This window comes from Oncorhynchus mykiss, chromosome 25 (genome assembly GCF_013265735.2).
Source record: "Oncorhynchus mykiss isolate Arlee chromosome 25, USDA_OmykA_1.1, whole genome shotgun sequence".
In the NCBI taxonomy this organism is placed as follows: Eukaryota; Metazoa; Chordata; class Actinopteri; order Salmoniformes; family Salmonidae; genus Oncorhynchus; species Oncorhynchus mykiss.
This window is the reverse complement of record NC_048589.1, coordinates 5733623-5753790: the sequence shown is the minus strand read 5'-3', so window position 1 is coordinate 5753790 and position 20168 is coordinate 5733623. Positions and strand designations below refer to the sequence as shown.

Here is a 20168-nt window from a genome sequence, read left to right as displayed (position 1 = left end):
AATTTTCCGTAGTCTATTTCGAGAGCACAAACTCTCGCATCTTTCACAGCAAAGAAAGAGGAGATTGGAGGGGCATAGGTAGGCATGTCGGCCACCAGGCAGACAGTCAGAACTGTGCACCGGAAATCAAAATATGTAGGCTACGGGTATGGGGTCAATTTCACGCCATATGTATTAAATTCAAAATAAAATAAATCGTGAACATGAAAACTAAAGTTGAGAATGTAAACATTATATTTTCGAGGACGGGTGAAATAATGGATGTTGTGATCAAAAACCAAACAATTGAAAGCAAAATGTATAGAATTGTAAACAAAAATAAGACCTCAAAACCCCCAAACTTGTAAACAAATAATTTTAAAGCGAGAGCAAAACTATGACAAATGATTTAAATAAATATTTGAAAACGAATGCAAATCCTATTGAATACATTTTCCCTACACGCTTGCCTGCATGTACTACCTTTTGTTTTTATTTTATTTATTTTATTTAACTTTTATTTAACTAGGCAAGTCAGTTAAGAACAAATTCTTATTTACAATGATGGCCTACCAAAAGGCAAAAGGCCTCCTGCGGGGACGGAGGCTGGGATTAAAAATAAATAAAATAGAAATATAGGACAAACAACATGGTAGCAACACAACATGATAGCAGCACAAAACATGGTACAAACATTATTGGGTACAGACAACAGCACAAAGGGCAAGAAGGTAGAGACAACAATAGATCATGCAAAGCGGCTACAACTGTCAGTAAGAGTGTCCATGATTGAGTCTATGAATGAAGAGATTGAGATGAAACTGTCCAGTTTGAGTGTTTGTTGCAGCTCGTTCCAGTCGCTAGCTGCAGCGAACTGAAAAGACGAGCGATCAAGGGATGTGTGTGCTTTGGGGACCTTTTAACAGACTGTGACTGGCAGAACGGGTGTTATATGTGGAGGATGAGGGCTGCAGTAGATATCTCAGATAGGGGGGGAGTGAGGCCTAAAATGGTTTTATAAATAAGCATCAACCAGTGGGTCTTGCGACAGGTATACAGAGATGACCAGTTTACAGAGGAGTATAGAGTGTAGTGATGTGTCCTATAAGGAGCATTGGTGGCAAATCTGATGGCCGAATGGTAAAGAACATCCTGCCGTTCGAGAGCACCCTTACCTGTCGATCTATAAATGATGTCTCCGTAATCTAGCATGGGTAGGGTGGTTAGTTTGGCTAGGATTAGTTTGGCAGCTGGGGTGAAAGAGGAGAGATTACAATAGAGGAAGTCTAGATGTAACTTTAGCCTGCAGCTTTGATATGTGCCGAGAGAAGGACAGTGTACCGTCTAGCCATACTCCCAAGTATTTGTATGAGGTGACTACCTCAAGCTCTAAACCCTCAGAGGTAGTAATCACACCTGTGGGGAGAGGGGCATTCTTCTTACCAAACCACATAACCTTTGTTTTGGAGGTGTTCAGAACAAGGTTAAGGGTAGAGCAAGCTTGTTTTGCACTAAGAAAGCTTTGTTGTAGAGCATTTTACACAACATCCGGGGAGGGGACAACTAAGTATAAGACTGTATCTTCTGCATTTAAATGGATGAGAGTGCTTCCTACTGCCTGAGCTATGTTGTTGATGTAAATTGGGGAGAGCGTGGGGCCTAGGATTGAGCCTTGGGGTACTCCCTTGGCAGTGGCTATCAGGCAGTGGCGGAGACAGCAGATTTTCTGTTTATACTTTATACACTGCATTCTTTGAGAGAGGGAGTTAGCAAACCAGGCCAAAGACCCCCTCAAAGACACCAATACTCCCACAAGAATGGAATGGTCTACCGTATCAAAAGCGTTGGCCAAGTCACTAAAAATAGCAGCACGACATTGCTTAGAATCAAGGGCAATGGTGACATCATTGAGGATCTTTAAGGTTGCAGTGACACATCCATAACCTGAGTGGAAACCTGATTGCATACCAGAGAGAATACTATAGACATCAAGAAAGCCAGTCAGTTGATTATTGATGCGTTTTTCCAACACTTTTGATAAACAGGGCAGAATAGGCCTATGACAGGGAGAAGCATCGGGAATAGTTTCATTAGATCGGGTGGGAGATGAGGAAGTGTTGGATGGGCAAGGAGGCATGGCTGAGTCAAATAGGAATCCTGACTTAATGAAGTGTCTTCCAAATGGACAATGACCCCAAGCTTACTTCCAAAGTTGTGGCAAAGTGGCTTAAGGACCATAAAGTCAAGGTATTGGAGTGGCCATCACAAAGCCTGACCTCAATCCTCTAGAAAATGTGTAGGCAGAACTGAAAAAGCATGTGTGAGCAAGGAGGCCTACAAACCTGACTCAGTTACACCAGCTCTGTCAGGAGAATGGGCCGAAATTCACTCAACTTATTGTGGCAAGATAGTGGAAGGCTACCCGAAACATTTGACCCAAGTTAAACAATTTCAAGGCAATGCTACCAAATACTAATTGAGTGTATGTAAACTTCTGACCCACTGGGAAGGTGATGAAAGAAATAAAAGCTGAAATAATTCATTCTCTTTACTATTATTCTTACATTTCACATTCTTAAAATAAAGTGGTGATCCTAACTGACCTAAGACAGGGAATTTTTACTCGGATTAAATGTCATGAATTGTGAAAAACTGAGTTTAAATGTATTTGGCTAAGGTGTATGTAAACTTCCGACATCACCTCATTTTAGGGTTTTAGCTAATGTACTTCAAAATTGTCAGTCACAGGTCAATAATGTACGGTTATTAGAAGCATGTCTATCTGATACATTTAATGACAAACCATCTAACTACTTAGGTAAACATGAATGACCTGTTTCACAATGTTCGGCGCAGGTGTTGGTAACTGGTTCACCATATCCAGAACATGCGGGCACATGTGCCGAACACCTGCTCCGAACATTGTGCTAAAATAATGATTAAGATCACACTTCATCATTTTAAATATTATGGGGAGAACTATACGTTTGACAATCAAGAACGAGTTATCGGGGTAGCCTATTATTGTCCAGACATAACTTTTAAATATCTTCGTAAGAGTCGATGCAATTTGAAAATAATTAAGAATTACAGGGAGAAGTTTGGAAAAACTAATCCTGTGTGAATCATCATCTCCTCTGGAAGAATGCACAAGCTCGGATAATAATTACAAAACCAGCATCTCTAGTTACACCTGTCCGAATAGGGCTATAACATGGCAAAGGATAGGCTTATCAGCGTAGAGTGTACCGCGTCATCCCATGGGATCTGTCAAGGCTGTACACAGCAGAAATATCACTGAGATATAGTTCCTTCATATTATGACAAGGATTTAAAAGGATATGCCAGTAGATTGTCGACTTGATTCATGATGATGACTGCTAGCTAAGATTGTGAAAGTATGATGTCGACATGATCAGTCCAATCAAAGCTACTGTACATATAACGTGATTTGACGTAATTTTATCTGTGGCCAATGACCTTGAGCCTTCTTGGATGGGCACTTCTATGGCAGCAACCGAAGGGCTAAAATTTTCAAGGTCTCCTCTTATACTAGGCAGTGATGTAAAGTCCCCATGAGTGACAGAACACTGAGCCAATCACGGCGCAACACTCCGTATTTTCTGCTGGCTTGCCCCACCACCACAGAAAGCGCTGAACTAGGCTGAAACACCTGCATATTGGAGCTGCCTTACTCAAGAAAACAAAAAAAGGCCATGTTTGTATGTGGCTTTATTAACTCAATTATATATATTATTTTTTTTACATTTGTTTGCAAACTGACATGTGACATGTATTAATGCCAAAATAACATGCAAAACAGGTAAGCCCCCAAAAATATATTTTATAGTTCCTGTGGCTCAAAACAGGTGGGGCTCTTCCCCACCTGCCCTGAATGACGGGTCGCCACTGCACAGGACAAACATAGTTAGAAGGTATGCATGAAAGAATGGACATTTTTACCGACTCGATGATACCGACTCGATGTAGTCAGAGGTAGACGACACTTTGCCAAAACCCATCTCCTCGCTTCTCAACTGCACCAGGTATCATGGAGTTGAGAATTCTTGGCTAGAGACATCCATGACTTCATCGCTGAAAAAGATAAACAGTTGAGTTAGATGTCATTTGAAAGCTTACAAACAGGGTTGTCAAACTATTCTGTGATCTCTTGAAAAATAGTTCAATTGAGGTCCAATTGAGTCGTTTTTTATCTCAACATTAAATAATTTATGTGTAACAATTAAGAACCCTACTGTGATTGTTTTCAATTAAAATGGTCAAAGAGAAACAAAAATGAATCCCACCAGAATAGGCTGAAATTTCAGGCAGTCTTTTCAAACAGTTCTTAGCCTAAAAGGGAGTTATCATCATTTTCGCATTTTCGCATTATTATCCCAACCTCAGTGTGGAAATATATAAAACACAAGAAAATCACATTTTTGACTACAATGGGCCAATATTAATAATAATAATCAAAAAATATATAATTTCATGTAGCCCTTTACACTCCTACCCATATATGGAGATTTATAAATGGGCTGTTTTTGTATTGCGTAAACAACAACAGTAATTGTGTGATGGCAGGGATGCAGGGTTGTGGTTGTAATTCCAAATGAAACAACTACAAGTGTGCTTGCTCTAGTTCCTCAACAGCACAGCTAGGAGAGCTAAAAAATGAAACTTATAGTTGCCTCTTTGAGTCATAAAGGTGCATTGACATTAGTTAGCATTGACATTAGTTAGGATATGTGTTTACATACTGTTTTACCCACTTGTATATGTAGTTACATACTGTATGGTTACCAATGTAATTAGAGCAGTAAAAATACATATTTTGTCATACCCGTGGTATACAGCATGATTTACCATGCTCGAACCACCCAGTTTATAAATATATAAAAGTTTGGACACACCTACTCTTTCAAGGGTTTTTCTTTATTTTTACTATTTTCTACATTGTAGAATAATAGTGAAGACATCAAAGTTATGAAATACCACATATAGAATCATGTAATAACCAAAAAAGTGTTAAACAAATCTAAATATATTTTAGATTCTTCAAAGTAGCCACCTGTCACGCCCTGACCTGAGATATCTCTGTTTTCTTAATATTTTGGTTAGGACAGGGTGTGACTAGGGTGGGTACGCTAGTTTTTGTAATGTCTATGGTTTTTGTATGTCTAGGGTTTTTGTATGTCTAGGGTTTTTGTATGTCTAGGGTTTTCTAGGTCTAGGTGATTTGTATGTTTATGGTGGCCTGATATGGTTCCCAATCAGAGGCAGCTGTTTATCGTTGTCTCTGATTGGGGATCATATTTAGGTACCCATTTCCCTTTGGTGTTAGTGGGATCTTGTTCTATGTTTAGTTGCCTGTCTGCGCTATTCATATTAGCTTCACGGTTCGTTTTGTTATTTTGTTAGTTTGTTCAGTGTTCATTATTTTAATAAAGAAGAATGTACGCATACCACACTGCACCTTGGTCCGATTCATAGGACGAACGTGACACCACCCTTTGCCTTGATGACAGCTTTGCACACGCTTTGCATTCTCTCAACCAGCTTCACCTGGAATGTTTTTCCAACAGTCTTGAAGGAGTTCCCACATATGCTGAGCACTTGTTGGCTGCACTGTAAAACATTTACTGTAGAAATTACAGTAAATTAACAGCAAAAAAGTTGCCAGTAAAGTACTGTAAAACAGTTTCTGTAAATTAGAATTACAACATGTTGCTGTAGATGTACTACAATAACTTATTGTTTATAAATAACAGCAATTGTCTGTATTTTTACAGTACCTATACGCCTTTCTAATTAGAATATATGATTGTGCTTTTATTTTACAGTAATTACTTGTATCTACAAAATGTACAGGATTTACTTGAATTGCATTAAATTACTGTAATTTATTATTCTATTTTTGCTGTAAAACCACAGTTATCTGTTGTATGTGCTTTTACAGTAACATGCCAATAGTACTGTAAACATTTGCATTACCAGAACAAGTGAACACAAAACAAATCATAGGTTCTTAAGCATGGTTTAATGTAAACAAACCAAAAAAGGGACCATCACATTCAATAAGCTTCCATCGTACAACTGAAATGCCAATAAACTCGAGCTAAATGGGCTGCATCACAAACGCCTCAATTACAAACCTACTCTACACCTTTTGTCACGTGTGCTCCCTCTCCGGCCTCTAGGTCACCAGGCTGCTCGTTGTGATGCACACCTGTCACCAGCATTACACGCATAATGACATTCACCTGGACTCCCATCACCTACTTGATTACCTGCCCTATACATGTCACTCCCTTTGGTTTCTTCCCCAGTCGTCATTGTTTCCTGTATCTGTTTCATGTCGGTGCACTGTTCGTGTTTCTTGGTTTGTTCATTTATTTATTAAATGTATTCACTCCCTGAACTTGCTTCCTGACTCTCAGTGTACATCATTACAGAATGACGACTCAACAAAGGGAAGCATCGGGGAGTGTTGTTTTGTTTGATTTGCTGTTGGAGGTGATGTCGGGTCCGGGTGTCCGAACCGGAGCTACCTGGGAGGCCTCAACCAGTTTGTCAGGTCTGCCTCAGCTGGCCCAACGCGTTTCCATACCTCAGCAGGATCGACAGGCTCCCATGCCTCAGCGGGCTCGACAGGCTCCTGTCACACATGTGCTCCCTCTCCAGCCTCTAGGTCACCAGGCTGCTCGTTATGGCGCACACCTGTCACCAGCATTACGTGCATAATGACCCTCACCTGGACTCCATCACCTCCTTGATTACCTGCCCTTTATATGTCACTCCCTTTGGTTCCTTCCCCAGGTGCCATTGCTTCTTGTCTGTGCGTTGTTCGTATTTCTTGTTTTGTATTATGTCCCGTTTTATTTATTAAAACACTCGCTCCCTGAACTTGCTTCCTGACTCTCGGCATACATTGCTATACCTTTCCCCTATCAAAGTGTACATCTGAAAATACAAGCATCTAACTTTACAAATTAATACATTTTGCAAAATGATGTTTAATGGTATTCTAGCTTGTATGTGACGACAAACATGCAATCAGATGCAAGCCATTTTTTTTCCACAAAAAGGTTTCAAATGTATCAATTATCGAAATAGATCAACGTCCTGAATAACGTGCATGTTTAACTGTTCCAGCATAGAAAGTGACCGCATTACAGATAAGAAAGGAGCTGGTATACTGTATGTATCTTAGCTTTGAAAATAACCTTTCAGACACAGGTAACTCTCAAATTGCATTGCCTCGCGTTGAGCTCCAAAAAACATTTTTCCTACTAAGATGGGTAAGCCTACTCTCAACATGTCTGCCTGGCCTTGTTTTAGGTTTGTCATTACCTTCACTCCCAGTTTAAATGCAGAGTATGTCGTTTTGGGAAGGGTAATTGGACTTTTTAATTATGTGAGATTATGGTTAGAAAAGATCTCAATGGATATTTTTCTCCTATTCCCAGATGTCTAATTATGCATTCAAGCTTTAAGGTTAGTCCTTTCAAGTTGAGTAAATACCAGACATTTCCAAACAGCCAAAGTGGCATTACTTCCTCAACAATGTACCAATTTCAGTGCATACTAGATCATTTTCAAACACTTAAGGTGTAAAAATCAAAGTCCATTATCTTCCTGACATATACAGATGTGCATGAATTGTGTTTCTGTTCTTCTCCACTACCTTTCTGCTTTTCTTGCTGACGGCCTCTGCTGTGGCGGTCTTCTTGCCAGTGGATGGATTGACTCCAGCAAAACATCTGTGAAAACAAAAGAGCACATCCAGACAACATTTTAGAAAGATGATTAGATCCCCTAATGTCTTCAATAGTGTCTGAAGTGTGCTGCATCACCTCCTGTTTTGTACAGAATGTTCACTTAGCTTCTCACTGCCAGGACTTATCTCAGGACGTTTGTCCTTACCATCACTCCCAAGGTGTTTAAATTGGCTGATGCATCGGTTAAATTCAAAATATGTCAAATGTTTCTCTTGACTGACCAAATGATTAATGAACAGTGTAAGGTCAATAGAGACGATGCCCTCGGAGAGGTCATGACCAAGGCAAGGAGGCAGTCCAGGCTGGCAAATGTGGAAGTACCTAAGCTCGTTAAATAGAGAATCAAATTTGACACCCCATGCACTGTCCTTGTCATTAGCTTCTATGTACTTTACATGTTCTTTATAGGACTGGGCAGTTCTTGTTTAACCAGTTGACGGTGGATTCGACTCAAATGTTGCTCTGTCAATGTCACAATATCGACAAAAATATGTACTCTGGCTGAAATTTTCCGCATAGCCCCCAATACTGTGAGATTCCAGATTATGTCCAGCTATGGCACATAAAAACGCGTCCATCTGCTAAAACAATACCACCATCCTCTAGCTCCTCAAGATCTCTTAGCGATGGGTTAAGAACTAATTCCTGTTCAAAATGCTTAAAAGATTGCTCTCTGCACAGAAGGACTAGTTGCATGTGATCAATATTTGACCTGTTATAAGGCAAAATGTCACCTAGAGTAAGATTGAAAGAAAGCACCTTGTGTTTATTTTTCCCTGGTCCTGAAGAATTTGCAACCTCAAATGCATCTTGATATAAACTCCTCAGCAAAAAAAAGAAATGTCCTCTCACTGTCAACTGCGTTTATTTTCAGCAAACTTAACATGTGTAAATATTTGTTTGAACATAACACGATTCAACAACTGAGACATAAACTGAACAAGTTCCACAGACATGTGACTAACAGAAATCGAATAATGTGTCCCTGAACAAAGGGAGGGTCAAACTCAAAAGTAACAGTTAGTATCTGGTGTGGCCACCAGCTGCATTAAGTACTGCAGTGTATCTCGACTTCATGGACTGCACCAGATTTGCCAGTTCTTGCTGTGAGATGTTACCCCACTCTTCCACCAAGGTACCTGCAAGTTCCCGGACATTTTTGGGGGGAATGGCCCTAGCACTCACCCTCTGATCCAACAGGTCCCAGACGTGCTCAATGGGATTGAGATCCGGGCTCTTCGCTGGCCATGGCAGAACACTGACATTCCTGTCTTGCAGGAAATCACGAGCAGTATGGCTGGTGGCATTTTCATGCTGGAGGGTCATGTCAGGATGAGCCTGCAGGAAGGGTACCACATGAGGGATTAGGATGTCTTCCCTGTAATGCACAGCTTTGAAATTGCCTGCAATGACAACAAGCTCAGTCCGATGATGCTGTGACACACCGCCCCAGACCATGACAGACCCTCCACCTCCAAATCGATCCTCGTTCCAGAGTACAGGCCTCGGTGTAACGCTCATTCCTTTGACGATAAACGCGAATCCGACCATCACCCCAGGTGAGACAAAACCGCAACTCTTCAGTGAAGAACACTTTGAGCCAGTCCTGTCTGGTCCAATGACGGTGGGCTTGTGCCCATAGGAGACGTTGTTGCCGGTGATGTCTGGTGAGGACCTGCCTTACAACAGGCCTTAAAGCCCCCAGTCCAGCCCCTCTCAGCCTATTGCGGACAGTCTGAGCACTAATGGAGGGATTGTGCGTTCCTGGTGTAACTCAGGCAGTTGTTGTTGCCATCCTGTACCTGTCCCGCAGGTGTGATGTTCGGATGTACCGATCCTGTGCAGGTGTTGTTACATGTGGTCTTCCACTGCGAGGACGATCAGCTGTCCGTCTCCCTGTAGCGCTGTCTTAAGTGTCTCATAGTACAGACATTGAAATGTATTGCCCTGACCACACCTGTAGTCCTCATGCCTCCTTGCAGCATGCCTAAGGCACGTTCACGCAGATGAGCAGGACACTGGGCATCTTTCTTTTGGTGTTTTTCAGAGTCAGTAAAAAGGCCTCTTTAGTGTCCTAAGTTTTCATAACTGTGACCGAATTGCCTACCGTCTGTAAGCTGTTAGTGTCTTAACGTTTCACAGGTGCATGTTCATTAATTGTTTGTGGTTCATTGAACAAGCATGGGAAACAGTGTTTAAACCCTTTACAATGAAGATCTGTGAAGTTATTTGGATTTTTACAAATTATCATAACCTCTAGCACTTTCCCGGATCCGGGATCGTGAATACAGCCTCAAGCTCATTACCATAACGCAACGTTAACTATTCATGAAAATCGCAAATGAAATGAAATAAATATGCTAGCTCTCAAGCTTAGCCTTTTGTTAACAACACTGTCATCTCAGATTTTCAAAATATGCTTCTCAACCATAGGAAAACAATCATTTGTGTAACAGTAGCTAGCTAGCGTAGCATTTAGCGTTAGCGTTAGCATTCAGCAGGCAACATTTTCACAAAAAACAGAAAAGCATTCAAATAAAAGAATTTACCTTTGAAGAACTTCCGATGTTTTCAATGAGAAGACTCTGTTAGATAGCAAATGTTCAGTTTTTCCTGAAAGATTATTTGTTTAGGAGAAATCGCTCCGTTTGGTGCGTCACGTTTGGCTACCAAAAAAACCCGAAAATCCAGTCGTCAAAACGCCAATTTTTTTTCAAAATTAACTCCATAATATCGACTGAAACATGGCAAACGTTGTTTAGAACCAATCCTCAAGGTGTTTTTCACATATCTCTTCGTTGATATATCGTTCGTGGAAGTGTGCTTTCTGTTCTGAATCCCAGGAGAAAATGCCCGCAGCTGAAGATTACGACACCGGGCGGACCCCTGGAAAATGTAGTCTCTTATGGCCAATCTTCCAATGATATGCCTACAAATACGTCACAATGCTGCAGACATCTTGAAGAAACGACAGAAAGGGCAGGCTCGTTCCTGGTGCATTCACAGCCATATAAGGAGACAATGGAAAACAGAGCCTCAGAAATTCTGCTCATTTCCTGTTTGAAGTTTCATCTTGGTTTCGCCTGTAGCATGAGTTCTGTGGCACTCACAGATAATATCTTTGCAGTTTTGGAAACGTCAGACTGTTTTCTTTCCAAAGCTGTCAATTATATGCATAGTCGAGCATCTTTTCGTGACAAAATATTGCGCTTAAAACGGGCACGTTTTTTTATCCAATAATGAAATAGCGCCCCCATAGACTCAACTGGTTTTAAGACAGGGTCCTGAAAAAGGGACGTTTCTTTATTTGCTGAGTTTAGAATTAAGGCTAGAGATGATGCTTATGGCTAAAGAATAAACCATTGTCTGCAATATTCTATCCATCCCAAATATCTTTCTCATACTGTTTCTTGAATGTCTTTGACTCAAAAATGGCACCAAGTGTTTTATTTATAGGGACATACTGGGCAAAGCACTCTTTCCCAGATTCATTAGTGCCTAAATACAAGGGCACAGGTTCAACATAATTGAAAGTGTTTTTAAAGATAGTCTTCCGACGCTGATCTGTTCATGAAGAACCATTACAGGCCTTGAGAAGATCCTCCTTTTGGAGCTCTTCAATTACACATTTTATATCATTCTCAGGAATGCCAAGTACACCCAACTTCTCCCTGACCTATGAAAAAAGATGTGATTGACCAAGATCATAAATATCTTGAAATTCTTCAATAATAGACTGAATGACAGAGACATGTAACAATAACTCTACCCGAAGCTTTAAATAAAACAGTGTACGTTTAAAAAATAAATAAATAAGAGAGCTTCATCAACACTGTCCAAGGGGCCGCCTGCCTCTAGGTCCTCGGAAAAGTAATTCTCTGTTGACACACCAGGGTTCTCAGTAACATTTTCAGTTTGTGTTTCCATATGCATGTTTGACTGAGCTGTTTTTGTGTTTTCTGGATATATGAGACGCAAATGTAGATTTAAAGCATATGTTTTTTCACATCCCATAAAATGGCAACTAATCTCTCTGCCCTCTTGCAAATGATCCTTCAAATGAGAAATAAATTCAGTAAAATCTAAACATCTAAACTGACAAATGTCTATTGGGAAAATCAAGATGTTGTCTGCTCGTTGAAATTGAACAATTTTCACAGACCTTTGATATCCCTTGTGGTTCCTATATAAATGAGACTTAAAGGCAGTAAATTGCCTGAATGCACGGGAACATTTGGGCACGCCCAGTGCGACCCATCATTCATGGCAGATGGGGCAGGGGCCCACCTGTTTTGAGCCCCACATTTTTAGCAAAGAAATGGGTTTGTTTTGCCTGCTATTTTGGCATTAATACATGTCACATATGAATTTGCAAACTGTGTAAAAAAAAAAGATATAATTAATTGAGTTAATAAAGATGCATACAGACATGGTCTCTCTTTTGTTTTCTTGAGTAAGCCACCTCCAAAATGCAGGTGTTTCAGCCTAGCTCAGTGCTTTCTGTGGTGGTGGGGCAAGCCAGCAAAAAATACGGAGCGTTGTGCCGTGATTGGCTCAGTTTTCTGTCACTCAGGGGGACACTAAGTCACCGCCAAGTCTAAGGGTAGAGCTCAAAAATTCAAGCCTCTTCAGCGTGAAGGGGTTAAACCAAGGCCTCAACCCTTGTAAGGCAAGGTGGGCCTTGTTTTTCACTCGTTTTGTTTTCACCCTGTCCTACAGACCAGGCTCCCAGAACGTGAAGGCAGACGCACTGTCCCGACTGTATGACACAGAGGAGCGGCCCATGGATCATACTCCCATACTTTCGGCCTGCCTGGTAGCGCCGGTGGTGTGGGAGCTGGATGCGGACATCGAGCAGGCGTTGCGTGTAGAGCTCGCTCCCATCCAGTGTTCCGCTGGGCGTCTGTATGTCTGCCGGTCTGCTGTCCATGACCGGTTGATCTATTGTGCCCACACGTCACCATCCTCTGGTCATCCTGGGATCGGTCGGACAGTGCGCTGTTTGAGCGGAAGGTACTGGTGGCCTACCTTAGCTAAGGACGTGAGGGTTTATGTTTCCTACTGCTCGTGTGCGCCCAGTGTAAGGCTCCTAGGCACCTGCCCAGAGGGAAGCTACACCCCTTACCCGTTCCACAACGGCTGTGGTCGCACCTGTCGGTGGATTTCCTTACCGATCTCCCCCTCACAGGGTAACACCGCGATCCTGGTCGTTGTGGATCGGTCCTCTAAGTATTGCCGTCTCCTCCCTCTGCCCGGTCTCCCTACGGCCCTGCAGACTGCGGAGGCCTTCTTGATGCACGTCTTCCGGCAATACGGGGTGCCTGAGGATATAGTGTCTGATCGAGGGCCCCAGCTCACGTCGAGGGTCTGGAAGGCGTTCATGGAACATCTGGGGGTCTCTATCAGCCTCAATTTCACCCGAGAGTAATGGGCAGGTGGAGAGAGTAAATCAGGATGTGGGCAGGTTTCTGCGGTCTTATTGTCAGAACCGGCCGGGGGAGTGGGCGGCGTTCGTGCCCTGGGCCGAGATTGCACAGAACTCGCTCCGCCACTCCTCCACTAACCTCTCCCCCTTCCAGTGCGTACTGGGGTACCAGCCGGTTCTGGCGCCTTGGCATCAGAGTCATACCGAGGCTCCTGTTGTGGACGAATGGTTCAGGTGCGCGGAGACATGGGTAGCTGCCTGTGTTCATCTTCAGCGGGCCGTGCTGCGCCAGAAAAACAGTGTAGACCGTCACCGCAGTGAGGCCCCGGCTCTCGACTCGAAACCTGCCACTCCGCCTGCCCTGCCGGAAGCTGGGTCCGCAGTTTGTGGGGCCATTTAAAGTCTTGAGGAGAGTGAACGAGGTTTGTTACAGGTTACAGCTTCACCCCGATTACCGTATTAACCCCTCGTTCCATGTGTCTCTCCTCAGGACGGTGGTTGCTGGCCCACTCCAGGAGTCTCAGGTGCTGGAGGTTCCTCCGCCCCCTCTGTACATCGAGGGGGCCCCGGCGTACTCCGTTCGCTCCATACTGGATTCGAGGCGTCGGGCGAGGGGCCTTCAGTACCTCGTGGTGTGGGAGGGGTACGGCCCGGAGGAGAGGTGCTGGGTTTCGGTCGAGGACGTGTTGGACCCTTCAATGCTGCAGGAGTTCCACCGTCTCAGTCCGGATCGCTCTGCGCCTCACCCTCCGGGTCGTCCCTGAGGCCGGTGTTGGCGCGCTGCTGGAGCCGCGCGTCAAGGAGGGGGGGGGGGGGGGGGGGGGGGGTACTGTCACGACTTCCGCCGAAGTCGGTTCCTCTCCTTGTTCGGGCGGTGCTCGGCGGTCGGCGTCGCCGGTCATCTAGCCATCATCGATCCACTTTTAATTTTCCATTTGTTTTGTCTTGTCTTCTCACACACCTGGTCTCAATTTCCCTCATTACATGTTGTGTATTTAACCCTCTGTTCCCCCCATGTCTTTGTGCGGAATTGTTTATTTTAAGTGCATGTTGTACGTTTTCTCTGGTCCGCGACGAGTTTTGTACCCATTTGTTTGTTTGAGGACCTGCCAAATCTTTTGGATTTGAAACTCTCAACCTGCTCCACTACAGCCCCATTGATGTTAATGGGGGCCTGTACGGCCAGCCTTTTCCTGTAATCCACAGTTCCTTTGTCTTGCTCACATTGAGGGAGAGGTTGTTGTCCTGGCACCACACTGCCAGGTCTCTGACCTCCACCCTATAGGCTGTCCCATTGTTGTCGGTGATCAGGCCTACCACTGTTGTGTCGTCAGTAAACTTAATGATAGCGTTGGAGTCATGTTTGGCCACGCAGTCGTGGGTGAACAGAGAGTACAGGAGGGGACTACATACACACCCCTAAGGGGCCCCAGTGTTGAGGATCAGCGTGGCAGACGTGTTGTTGTCTACCCTTACCACCTGGGGGTGGCCCGTCAGGAAGTCCAGGATCCAGTTGCAGAGGGAGGTGTTTAGTCCCAGGGTCCTTAGCTTAGTGATGAGCTTTGTGGGCACTATGGTGTTGAACGCTGAGCTGTAGTCAATGAACAGCATTCTCACATAGGTGTTCCTTTTGTCTAGGTGGGAAAGGACAATGTGGAGTGCAATTGAGATTGCTTCATCTGTGGATATGTTGGGGTGGTATGCGAATTGGAGTGGGTCTAGGGTATCCGGGAGAATGCTGTTGATATGAGCCATGACCAGCCTTTCACAGCACTTCATGGCTACTGAAATGAATGCTATGGGGCAGTAATCATTTAGGCAGGTTGCCTTAGCTTCCTTGGGTACAGGGGCTATGGTGGTCTGCTTGAAACATGTAGGTATTACAGACTCAGTCAGGGAGAGGTTGAAAATGTCAGTGAAAACACTTGCCAGTTGGACCGCGCATGCTTTGAGTACACGTCCTGGTAATCCATCTGGCCCCGCGGCTTTGTGAATGTTGACCTGTTTAAAGGTCTTCACAGTCTTCCAGAATAGCTGGTGCTCTCATGTATAATTCAGTGTTGCTTGCCTCGAAGCGAGCATAAAAAGGCATTTAGCTCGTCTGGTAGGCTCACGTCACTGGGCAGCTCGCGTCTGGGTTTCACTTTGTAGTCCGTAATAGTTTTCAAGCACTCCCACATCTGATGAGTGTCAGAGTCAGTGTAGTATGATTCAATCTTAATCCTGTATTGACGCATTGCTTGTTTGATGGTTCGTTTGAGGGCATAGCGGGATTTCTTATATTATATTATATTTCTTATAGGCGTCCCCATTAGTGTCCTGCTCCTTGAAAGCGGCAGCTCTAGCCTTTAGCTCGATGTGGATGTTGCCTGTAATCCATGGCTTCTGGTTGGGATATGTATGTATGCTCACTGTGGGAATGACATCATCGATTTACTTATTGATGACTGTGGTTTTTCCCTCTGGTTGCACATGTGACATGCTGGTAAAAATGTGGTAAATCTGATTTAAGTTTGCCTGCATTAAAGTCCCCGGCCACTAGGAGCACCGCTTCTGGGTCAGTATTTTCTTGTTTGCTTATGGCCTTATAGAGTTGGTTGTGTGCGGTCTTAGTGCCATCATAGGTCTGTGGTGGTAAATAGACGGCTATGAATAATATAGATGAGAACTCTCTTGGTCGGTAGTGTGGTCTACAGCTTATCATAAGGTACTCTACCTCAGGCGAGCAATATCTCGAGACTTCTTTAATATTAGACATTGCGCACCAGCTGTTATTGACAAAAATACATACACCCCCACCCCCCACGTAGCTTCTCTGTTCTGCCGGTGTATTGAAAATCCCTCCAGCTCTATATTATCCGTGTCGTCGTTCAGCCACAACTCGGTGAAACATAAGATATTACAGTGCCTTAATGTTCCGTTGGTAGGATAATCGTAATCGTAGGTCATCAATTTTATTTTCCAATGATTGAATGTTTGCAAGTAGAATTGATGACAGTGGGAGTTTACTCGCTCGTCTACGGATTCTCAAAAGGCAACCTGATCTGCATCTTTTTTTCCTCTGTCTTTTCTTCACGCAAATGATGGGGACCTGGGACTGTTCCCGGGAGAGCATTATATCTTTCTAGTCAGACTCGTTGAAGGAAAAGGCTTCTTCCAGTTCATGGGGAGTCTTCCCAGTTCTGATGTCCAGAAGTTATTTTCGGTCATAAGAGATGGTAGCAGCATAAAAAAAATAAGTTACAAACAAAGCAAAAAAACTAACAAAATAACACAATTGGTTACGTGCATGTAAAACGTCTGCCATCCTCTTCGGCGCCATCTTATGTGTGTTTTAATAAATTATTTGGTGATAATATATTTAGTATAGTTTTATCAAAAAAGGATAACTTCATCGAGGTTAGAAGGTGGTTAGAAGAGCGCGCTTGTTTGAAATGGAAAAGTGTTGCGGTAGCTTTTAATAAAGAATAACATCAAGACAAAACAACAACTTTATTGCGCTTTATAGCGCTCAATGTTGAGCGCTATACAACCCGAGGGGTTCGTGCTGAATGTACGGAAATTGTGACACCCGGATAAATGGCGTCCCTTGAGAAAGCAAGAACAAGATGTATGTCAGGAGAAGTGCAGTATTATCATAAGGAGACGTTTACTTGGAATACATAGGAGGAATGGAGGGACAAAGGGAGAGGGAGGAAGACGGTGAGCTTGAGTTGGTTAATAATGGCTGGGAAAAGGGAGATGGTTTGTTAAAGAAGAATGGCAGAAAATGTAAGCAGAGAGAGCTGAAGACAGGAGGAGAAATGGAAGTGAATGAGGTCGAAGTATCGGAGGTGGGAGGTGGGGTGAAGTTTTCGGAGCTCTAGGCTTTGCACCAAGGGTCAGGATAAGGATAAAGATGAGTCTGTGAAAAAATAAATGTGTGAGTGTTGTGTCAGATGGTAGAGTATATGTGATTGTTTTATTTTTTTCAAGCGAAGTATAAGGAAGTTGTACTCCAGTCTAGTAGGTGGCGGTAATGCAACATATTGGATGTCAACCGCCGTTAATCCTCATCGAAGAAGAACGCATCCAACATTTTTAGCTGGACGCATTGGTTACATGCAATTACTCTACTTTCTCCTTAACCACTTCACTGAATCGTAAGTAACGTTAGCTACAGCTACCATTCCCGTAACTGTAGTGGCATATCTGTTATAGACACAGGAATATGGATATTGCTAGGCAGCTTCTTGCTTGAGTTGCTAGCTAGTTAATGACTGTGTGACTAATGTTATGCGATTGTCCCTGACTTCAGCACATAGCTATCCAATTTGCCCATGTCAGAAGATACTAAGAGCCCCGAAGCTTGCTCTAAACTTTAAGACGCGTCCCTTGCGGTATGGTTTTGGAAACATAAGACACGTATCATTCATATTAGATAAATACTTTTAAAAAAAAAGAGGTACAATTACTACACCTTTTAAATGATTACAGTTCGGTACACCACCATATGTCCATGTTTACAGCGAAGACGGAAGCCACTAAAAATGACTATAGGCTGCAACTGTGTTAACCGGGTCACTCAGTGTACAGTAAGTGGTGTGTTTTGCATTTGTGATGTGAAAGTAGAGGGATGTATGTTTCTAGGACCGTTACCGCAATTGAGAATCGTTTCACGTTTAGATGGAGTACGTTTTGGTTTCCAGAGAAAATGATAATTTAAACAGAACATGGGGCCTTGGACTAAAATTAGTACAGTAACGTTAGGCTCCTTTAGTCCGTTATTGGGCTAATAGCCGTCTAGTGAATGGTGCAAAACGTATTTCCTCATGGGTGGGTATAATTTGTGGAACGTTCCAACAGGAATAGGTTCCAAAAACTTCGTAAAACACTCATACAACGTTGTATAGCGGCAGCGTAAGATACCAGGTGAGCAATGTTGTTGATTTTTTTTCCACGAAAAAAGTCTGTCCTCACACTGGTAGCCTATGGACAAGCATTAAGAATAAGCTCTTGTTATTTATGTTGTTTTGGGAACAGATTCCTGTTGGAACGATCACAGGGCCCAATGTGTTGGCAGGATTTGTAACAAGGCAACATTTGAAACATTTTGGTATTCTAGTTTCTGAAAGCAGATAATTGCTACCAGTGACATTCTGATTAGACCTACTCTAACAGAAAGCTAATATAATATCTGTTGCTAATAATGTCTATAAGAGGACCAATTACTAGAACTGTTGTGCACTTTTAGGTATTTTAAATTTAGGAGCACCACTGCACTTAGAGCACAGAATCATGACCAAAAAAACTGCTTGTTACGTAAAATGTGTCATTGTCCTCCTACATTTCTTTGTGTGCTCCTACATTTTTCAATTTAAACGCACATGTGCTCTATGTAACAAAGTTCAGTGAAGAGCCCTGTTAGGCTAGCAGCTTTTCAGCTGCCAAGATAGCTACAGATTGTAACACCAAGTAATGTTATTTGACCAATATTTTTTATATTTTTTTAAATATACATTATACTGGGAGTTACTCTCGAGTGGCGCAGCAGTCTAAGGCACTGCATCTCAGTGCTAGAGGTGTCACTACAGACACCCTGGTTTGAATCCAGGCTGTATCACAACCGGCTGTGATTGGGAGTCCCATAGGGCGGCGCACAATTGTCCCAGCGTCGTCCGGGTTTGACCGGTGTAGGCCGTCATTGTAAATACACATTTGTTCTTTAACTGACTTGCCTAGTTAAATAAATAAAGGTTAAAAAGTTACAGGTTTCCATTAGGTACAGTTTGCTGTACCACAGAATTTTTCGACCAACCTTAGCGATACTGTATTCGAACTTGATTTGTGGAAACCAGAGTCTCGTAAAATGGACTGGTCGAGTTGTAGGGGGTTCCGTTTGAATTTAGAAAATGCTCCGTTTATTATTATATTTTTTTTGCTCAATGAAGTAATCCAACAATTAGGCTGCCATCTTGTCTATTTCAAGTCTTCTTTCATAGATTGAGACATGTGGTCCACCCTGAACTAGAATTCGTCTTTCCAGGAGACGTTGAATATGCCAATTCTACTTTAAGCCCAGGAAGCAGCCATTCAACTTGCCATTCACCAACTTGTCAAGCTTAATAATGTCAAAATACATTAGGTACTTATCAAATAATGAAGTTTCCCTGAGCAACTGTCGTCATTTCTGTTGTCACAGCCGGTGTACTTCCAAAAAATGTCTAAATTAAAAAGCTACTTTGGATGGTAGCCTAGTGGTTAAGAGCGTTGGGCCAGCAACCGAAAGGTCACTGGTTTGAGTCTCTGAGCTGTCTAAGTGAGAAATCATCCGTCTGTGTCCTTGAGCAAGGCACTTAACTCAAATTGCTCTTGTAGTTCACGCTGGATAAGAGCGTCTGCTAAATCACTGAAATATAAAGTAAGAGTTGTTCTTCTGGCCTGGCTGGTCTTGCGGTATTGCTGCAGCCTCCGGCACGCGTCTACAGTGTTGTTATAGGTTCGAATCCGGCCTACTTTCCTTTGACACAACCGCTGTCATCTTCTCTCTGATCCCTTAAACACATTTTTTATTTTTATTTATATTTTTTGTAGCATGCGGGTGTCTGGGTGGCCCATGTTATGCCTACTCATGAACTAAAAAAAAACATGTTCAATCTCTATTGAAAGTGCTCTTTAGCCCAGGAGTAGATTGTGGAGGAAACTGTCTTGATGTAGACTGCAAATGATGTAGATTGTAGTGTGGTCTGCAACACTTCAATCCAGCCGATGTCACTAGTATCTCTTATGAAGTAAATTGTTATGCAGAGTGGATGGAAGTGGAGAGGGAATTGCATATGGACAGAGCTTAAGCCTCAATGTAATAGACAAAGGGTGTGTTCAGTTCACGTCAATGTTTTATGTAGCATGATGGTTTTTACTGAAACTGGCACCGTTCTTCAACAGCCTTTGAGGTACGCATTAGAAAAAAGGAAGGGAAGCATTCCTAAGGTACATGATAG

At 42.9% G+C, this 20168-nt stretch overlaps 1 protein-coding gene across 9 annotated transcripts in view; it reads left to right on the top strand.

Moving 5' to 3' along the window:
* The first annotated feature begins 16714 nt into the window (after nucleotides 1-16714).
* Nucleotides 16715-20168, top strand: part of wdr25 (WD repeat domain 25) — a 38070-nt gene continuing 34616 nt past the window's right edge. For 2 of the 9 annotated variants that reach the window (XM_021584377.2, XM_021584379.2), the window contains exon 1: nucleotides 17481-17762. In XM_021584377.2, coding sequence (XP_021440052.2) covers nucleotides 17655-17762 — 108 coding nt within the window. In that variant the 5' untranslated portion in view covers nucleotides 17481-17654. Of the gene's footprint in view, nucleotides 16891-16915; nucleotides 17331-17462; nucleotides 17763-18080; nucleotides 18100-20168 lie in introns of those variants that run through there. The other 7 variants (XM_021584372.2, XM_021584376.2, XM_036962481.1 and 4 more) reach the window with 7 other exon arrangements.